Source organism: Alosa alosa, chromosome 22 (assembly GCF_017589495.1).
Source record: "Alosa alosa isolate M-15738 ecotype Scorff River chromosome 22, AALO_Geno_1.1, whole genome shotgun sequence".
Taxonomy (NCBI): domain Eukaryota; kingdom Metazoa; phylum Chordata; class Actinopteri; order Clupeiformes; family Clupeidae; genus Alosa; species Alosa alosa.
Window position 1 is genome coordinate 24,021,923 of NC_063210.1, and position 8,119 is coordinate 24,030,041.

General features: G+C 43.1%; 1 protein-coding gene across 27 annotated transcripts in view; it reads right to left on the reverse strand.

The window, feature by feature from the left end:
* cmn (calymmin) overlaps window positions 1-8,119 on the reverse strand; it is a 45,558-nt gene that overhangs the window by 30,460 nt on the left and 6,979 nt on the right. For 17 of the 27 annotated variants that reach the window (XM_048233183.1, XM_048233195.1, XM_048233187.1 and 14 more), the window contains 11 exons: window positions 8,006-8,059; window positions 7,162-7,242; window positions 6,988-7,050; window positions 6,557-6,610; window positions 6,067-6,147; window positions 5,431-5,484; window positions 4,606-4,686; window positions 4,440-4,502; window positions 1,057-1,110; window positions 860-922; window positions 109-159 (listed from right to left, as the gene is read on the reverse strand). In XM_048233183.1, the coding sequence (XP_048089140.1) occupies window positions 109-159; window positions 860-922; window positions 1,057-1,110; window positions 4,440-4,502; window positions 4,606-4,686; window positions 5,431-5,484; window positions 6,067-6,147; window positions 6,557-6,610; window positions 6,988-7,050; window positions 7,162-7,242; window positions 8,006-8,059 (699 nt within the window). The remainder of the gene's footprint in view (window positions 1-108; window positions 160-859; window positions 923-1,056; window positions 1,111-4,439; window positions 4,503-4,605; window positions 4,687-5,430; window positions 5,485-6,066; window positions 6,148-6,556; window positions 6,611-6,987; window positions 7,051-7,161; window positions 7,243-8,005; window positions 8,060-8,119) is intronic. The other 10 variants (XM_048233199.1, XM_048233194.1, XM_048233208.1 and 7 more) reach the window with 5 other exon arrangements.

The window sequence follows — 8,119 nt, forward strand, 5'->3', positions numbered from 1 at the left end:
TGAGGGCAAAGAATATTAAAGCACACACACACACACACACACACACACACACACACACACACACACACACACACACAAACACACACTAGCAGTATTGTGGTTATGTACCGTTGGGTTTAGCACCGTGTCCATTGGCGGCAATGGGAGCAGCTCCATAACCTGAAGAGACAAAACATTATAAAACTGTGATATATACATACACATACACATACACATACACATACACATACACACACACACACTCAAACTCAAAAACACACACACACACACTTATAGCAACAGAACAAATTTAAGCTATTATTATTAAACTTTTAAACTACAGGGCTACAACTACAGCTAATGTTTAACTACAGTGCAGAGGAGAATATAGCTAGGAGTTATCGTTGTATCTGTTAATACTTTAGTGCTAATACTTTAATACTTTAGTGCTAGAGAATAGGAGTGCCTGCATATTAAGTACTAGTAGAAGCATGGAGGAGGAGAAGTGGTAGAAGAGGAGATAGAGAAGAGAAGAGAAGAGAAGAGAAGAGAAGAGTTTGTTTGGATGGGAAGACCAGTAGTTCAGTCTTAGAGAGGTTTAGCTGGAGGTGATGTTCTTTCATCCAAGCAGATATATCAGAGAGACAGTTCGAGATCAAACTTTTGTATCATCTGCATGGCAGTGATATGAGAAGCCGTGTGAGTGGATGATTGGGCCCAATGAGGTACAGCAAAAAGAAAGGGTCCGAGCACTGAGCCTTGTGGCACCCCACACACACACACACACAAACACTCTAACACACACACACACACACACACACACACACACACACACACACACACACATGGCTTTAGCACCATGTCTAGGGGTGGATCTTACCGTTCCCCTTCACGTTCCCATTTCCGTAGCCGTTGGCAACAGCAACAGGAGCAGCTCCATTACCTGAAGAGGAGACGAGACATAATGAGACTGTAACACACACACACACACACACACACACACACACACACACACACACACACACACACACACACACACACACACACAGATACACTAGCAGTATTGTGGTTATGTACCGTTGGCTTTAGCACCATGTCCATTAGCGGCAGCAACAGGAGCAGCTCCATAACCTGAAGAGGAGGAGACAAGACCAGTGTTGGGAGTAATGCGTTACAAAAGTAATGTAATTACTGTAATATATTGCTGTTTTTGATATTTTCCGGTAATGTAAGGCATTACAAAAAAATTTGGGTAATATTTTACTTTCGGAATAAACTTCAATGCTTGCGTTACAATGCATTTTAACCAAAAATTAAGCAGTGTTTTGTTTTGATACATATTCGCACCACCACCGCGAGAACAACAGAGGAGAAAAAAATCTGTGCAAAATAGTAGAACGTTATCTCCTGATACTGGTTGAAGATGACTGTGGCTGCAGCCGGACTCTATTTCTGGGGATGGACATAAGCCTACGCTCAGAACAAGGATATGAAGAACATAATAGTTTGTGCACTTTGTGCGAAACCGAAAATCTCACTATGCCTCATGAGAATAGCACAAGTCATTTAATGAAACATCTAAAGTGGTGCCACACTAATCTTTTTGATTCTTGATTAAACACAAACTTCTAGTGCATGTCAGCTTTGAATTTGAATTCACAATTGAACTTAAAGAGAATAAAAGGATAGAAATGCAGAAAAAAAGATTGTGTAGCCTGGCAGTGCCACCGCTCCCTGCCCAGCATCCGCGCTTTTCGTGGGGCACCAAAAGGACAGAGGGACACCCACATGTCACCAATGAATAGTAACTTTACTGCAAACTGCATTTCACTCTTCATCAATAGCGTTTACAATGTCAGAATGCACTAACACCATTGTACATACAAGTTTGATACTTTTTTGGGTTCTGTCAATCTCCACCGTAGTGCTAGAATGGAATTGGTGGGTCTTCAATAATTCGTTTTTCCAAGCATTTACATGAAGCACATGATATGCGAGTTGACAAAAAAATAATCCATTCAGATAGCTAGGTGGATACCAGGCTCATAATTCACTTTTATTTGGAAAACGAAATGTGAAGCAACATGTTATTGCATACTTTCCAAAGCAATGAAGGCTGCTTAAAACAACTTAACATTGTGCATATTATTGTTAATATTGTGCTATCAATGTAACTCAACAAACAAGGATTGTAAACAAGAGCTGGCAAAAAGGCATTATTAGAACGTAAAGATCAATGCTCTTAAAGTGACAGTGCACCATTTATAAGAAAACAGCATGAATGTTTAAAAACGAAGTAATGGTCTGTAAATAATAGGCCTTTTATTTTACTTTAGGCGTTTGAGTTATCATTTAAATGTCACTCACTTAGGGCACCAAAATGGTCAGTAGGCCACCATCTTGACATGTCTTTATTAAAGGAACCGTATGTAAGAAATGTATTTCAATGAATCATAAATGGCCCTGATATGTCACTAGACATTAAGAAATCATGTTATTTCAAATACTTATATCACTGACAACAGTAGTCTGGCCAGGATATTGTCATTTAAAGTGGAGTTGCAGCCCTCAACTGATGTTGATGTTGTCATGTGTTTTGGCCTGATGCGCCACCCTCCACCTATCTGCTAATCACAAAGTCAACAGTGTTTCGGCATCCGTGTTGCCAGCTCTGCCAGTCAGAGGGGAGGGGAAGGGGATACATCGCTCTATTAGTTTGAAAGTGATTGCAGTACCAGTTTTGGCCACAATCTTACATACAGTTTCTTTAAGCTTTGATTTACAATATAGTAGGCTCTCTATTGATTTTAATGAGCAGGCCTAGGCCTTAGAGTTACAGCATTTATATCACAATTTACCAGACTTTGACCTTTTATCGGTTTTTAACAAAATTCTGACTATGATTGAGCGTAATAAACTGCATTTAGAATGGCAAATCCATATTTACAGATATTTTGGTGAAAGTAACTTAACAGTAATGCAATAGTAGTGTAATGCCTTACAATTCAGAGACAGTAATATTATAATACTTGCCCAACACTGGACAAGACAGATGCAATGAGCGTGCTGTAGTTCCTCTAGTCCTCTAGTTCCTCTGTGTGTGTGTGTGTGTGTGTGTGTGTGTGTGTATTTTTCTGTGCTCCTCTTGGCCTGCTCTGTCCCTATCTCTTGTGTAGGTGGAGACTGGGCACGTGTGCGTTTCAATTCTGACATGGAGTGACTGCCTGACTGAGGGCCAGCCCACTAAAGACGGCCCATTTCCAAGATGGCTCTCTCTCTCTTCCCTCGCTCCTGACGGACGCTAGCTGGCATTCTTAGTTTACTATTTTTCTTAGTTAAACTTTGTTGAATTATGGTCTAAAGCACTTTGTTAATCGTTTTGGTGTTTTTAGTTTATGAGCTGAGCGGTTGTAAATTTCCTGCACGTTCTTAGTTGTAGGTTCAGTGAGTATAGTTTATTAACTTTCCCCGGAAGACTCACGTTATCTTTTCTTGGTAGTGGCCCCAGGAACGGGAGGCAGGCAAACACCCCTTTTACCAACAGTAAGAAATTTTGAGTTTTTCCTTTTGATTTTCCTGTCCTATCTTGCATTTGCAATAGTGTGGCTACCCGACCCGAGCCCAACGGGTTCGGTCCGGGTTCGGACACATGGGGGCGATATGCATTGGAAGATTTACATTTAAAATTCCTTATTATGTTGGGTAACCAACAGGTCTGCTTTACATGATGCAAACGTTTGTTTTTTGAGAATAAAGTAAAATGTAAAAAAGACCTAATAGCTTTCTTCCTGTGTGCAAGATTTGTTTATCATGACAACGCATTTCAGGCATATGCCGCCTGAAATGCACACGCGTTGTTACGACTACATAAACAAATGGTTATGCACATATGCACATAAGCACAGTCTTGGGTGACCATTTAATGGGCTAAAAAGACAGGCTATCCACAAACGTGAAAGTTTAATCACTAGCATGGGAATAACTGAGGCATCATCTGCGTCGGGCTCGGGTCGGGTTCGGACATAAAAATGAAAATGCCTGTCGGGTTCTGGTCGGGTTCGGACGCAACTCTGTCGGACGCGGGCCGGGTTCGGACAGAAATTTGCGGCCCGATCCGCACTCTAGTTTGCAACCGTCTCATATTTTTCTGACCCACGTTTTGACTATCGGGAAAATCCCTCTTGTGCTAATTTTCCACCTTACAGCATAAGGAGAAATAAATACAATTTCCCGTAACACTGAAGCCCTGTGCCTTTATTATGTTACCTTTTCATGGTTTTGAAGTGAATCCGTATCAGTGTGTGTGTGTGTGTGTGTGTGTGTGTGTGTGTGTGTGTGTGTGTGTGTGTGTGTGTGTGTATGTGTGTGTGTGTGTCTATGATAACATGGAGTCATTCCTACATCATTTAAAACATGATGCATCTGATTTCTGAGCGCTGCAGTCTAGGGGTGGATCTTACCGTTCCCCTTAACGTTCCCGTTTCCGTAGCCGTTGGCAACAGCAACAGGAGCAGCTCCATTACCTGAAGAGGAGACGAGACGTAAGGAGACTGTAACACACACACACACACACACACACACACATTTTCTGATTTCTGAGGTCTGCAGTCTACCGGTGGATCTTACCGTTCCCCTTAATGTTCCCGTTGCCGTAGCCTTTGGCTGCCTGTGGACCATTGGCAGCAGCAACAGGTGCAGCTCCATAACCTGAAGAGGAGATGAGATATAACGAGACTGTAACACACATTTTAACTACTTTATTTATGTCCACAATTCATAATAAATGTACATAAGGACATAAATGTTACAGATACAGAACATTGCTAAGGCATGATCCACCAATGTGGATCTGATGACAATCTCAAACAGCAGATTTATGGATACACACAACACCTTCTTCTCCATATATGGCGACTTCCAATAATGGAGGATATTGAGCAGTATTTGGCAATTTGCTTTGCCCTTGCTTTTGTAAAGCCAACTATCCTGAGACCCCTAATGACAAGCCTATGCACGTGGCCCAGGCTGCCGAAGATAAGTACCAGATATTGACATTTGTAGCCAAGGCCAGTTATTTGGTATTTTACTAGCTTTGTTAAGTAAGCCTCCTCTAGACATGAATCAAAACAGCAACCTATGGCCCCAGCTGTGGCGCAACTGGCTGGGGCACCTGCACCGTACGCCGGCGACCTGGGTTCGATTCCCGCCCCGTGGTCCTTTCCGGATCCCACCCCGACTCTCACTTCCTGTCACTCTCCACTATTCTGTCGCATTAAAGGCATAAAAGCCCAAAAAAATATACTTAAAAAAAAAAATAAAAAACAGCAACCTACTTCCAGGATGAACACATCCCTATCGTGCTCATCAGAAAAATACATTGAACTTCAACCACATAACACACACACATATATATACACACACACACACACTAGCAGTATTGTGGTTATGTACCGTTGCCTTTAGCACCATGTCCATTAGCAGCAGCAACAGGAGCAGCTCCATAACCTGAAGAGGAGACAAGACAGATGCAATGAGCGTGTTGTAGTTCCTCTAGTCGCAGTTCCTATACCCACTTTAGTTCCTACTCCGTGGTAGGGTCCTGTCCCTGCGCATAGGAACCATGACTGACGTATGTGACTAAGTAGACGTTCCATGAACTAATGCACCCCTCGGTCTCCATGCGGATGCTTTGGTCATACATAACAACACACTTTCAATTTTGGGAGAACCAGTCAACCTAACCCTTTAAAGGAACACAATGCAAAACCTAGCCCTTTAAAGGAACACAATGCAAAAATTGATATCTATGGCCCTTTGCATCATAAACTGAACTAAAAGGGTCACAATCGTTCAATGAACAATGTTACATGGTGCAACATCAAGCGCTCCGGGTGAAGGAATCCTTAACATCTGCTGTCCGTACTACTGGCTACATGACTCAACCTTGTCTGAGCAATTATTGCACCTGTCAAATTTGTGTCCTTATGTAATATTTAGTCTTAATTTAGGATACAAATAAAGAAGTAAACTGTGTGTGTGTGTGATAACATGGTGCATACTTTATGAATTGGTTGGGGTGGATCTTACCGTTCCCCTTAATGTTCCCGTTTCCGTAGCCTTTGGCTGCCTGTGGTCCATTGGCAGCAGCAACAGGTGCAGCTCCATAACCTGAAGAGGAGACGAGATATAATGACACACATAGTAACACACACACACATACACAAACACACACACACACACACACACACACACACACACACACACACACACACACACACACACACACACACACACACACATACACATAGACACACATAGACACAAAAATTGATATCTAGGACACGCACACACACACACACACACTCGAACATACACACACACACACACACACACACACACACACACACACACATAGACATACACACACACACACACACACACACACAAACACTCTAACACACACACACACACACACACACACTCACACATAGACACACACACACACACACACACACACACACACACACACACACACACACACAGACACAGACACACTGGCAGTATTGTGGTTATGTACCGTTGGGTTTAGCACCATGTCCATTAGCAGCAGCAACAGGAGCAGCTCCATAACCTGAAGAGGAGGAGGCAAGACATTGTGAGAGGCATCTGAAGGGAGGTTTACATACATACAGTACCGCACAGCTACATTCCAGCTGGCACCCAATACAGTATGACTAAGAAGCAGTACCATGACCTAATGGGCCCTCTGGAACTGCCTTTGGTGCTAGGCAGACACAGACACCCACAGGTGTAGCCCCCCATGCAGATGACAGGAGGATCTGTTGGGCCTAGATATCACTCTTTGCCTTTTGGGACAACCAGTCAACCTAATCCTTTAAGGGATTGTGTCTACTGGTGTGTGTCTATGATAACATGGAGTCATTCCTACATCATTTAAAACATGATGCATCTGATTTCTGAGCTCTGCAGTCTAGGGGTAGTTCTTACCGTTCCCCTTCACGTTCCCGTTTCCGTAGCCGTTGGCAACAGCAACAGGAGCAGCTCCATTACCTGAAGAGGAGACGAGACGTAAGGAGACTGTAACACACACACACACACACACACACACACACACACACATTTTCTGATTTCTGAGGTCTGCAGTCTACCGGTGGATCTTACCGTTCCCCTTAACGTTCCCGTTGCCGTAGCCTTTGGCTGCCTGTGGACCATTGGCAGCAGCAACAGGTGCAGCTCCATAACCTGAAGAGGAGATGAGATATAACGAGACTGTAACACACATTTTAACTACTTTATTTATGTCCACAATTCATAATAAATGTACATAAGGACATAAATGTTACAGATACAGAACATTGCTAAGGCATGATCCACCAATGTGGATCTGATGACAATCTCAAACAGCAGATTTATGGATACATACAACACCTCCTTCTCCATATATGGCGACTTCCAATAATGGAGGATATTGAGCAGTATTTGGCAATTTGCTTTGCCCTTGCTTTTGTAAAGCCAACTATCCTGAGACCCCTAATGACAAGCCTATGCACGTGGCCCAGGCTGCCGAAGATAAGTACCAGATATTGACATTTGTAGCCAAGGCCAGTTATTTGCTGTACAAGAGGGTGGTATTTTACTAGCTTTGTTAAGTAAGCCTCCTCTAGACATGAATCAAAACAGCAACCTACGGCCCCAGCTGTGGCGCAACTGGCTGGGGCACCTGCACCGTACGCCGGCGACCTGGGTTCGATTCCCGCCCCGTGGTCCTTTCCGGATCCCACCCCGACTCTCACTTCCTGTCACTCTCCACTATTCTGTCGCATTAAAGGCATAAAAGCCCAAAAAAATATACTTAAAAAAATAAATAAAAAACAGCAACCTACTTCCAGGATGAACACATCCCTATCGTGCTCATCAGAAAAATACATTGAACTTCAACCACATAACACACACACACACATATATATACACACACACACACACTAGCAGTATTGTGGTTATGTACCGTTGCCTTTAGCACCATGTCCATTAGCAGCAGCAACAGGAGCAGCTCCATAACCTGAAGAGGAGACAAGACAGATGCAATGAGCGTGTTGTAGTTCCTCTAGTCGCAGTTCCA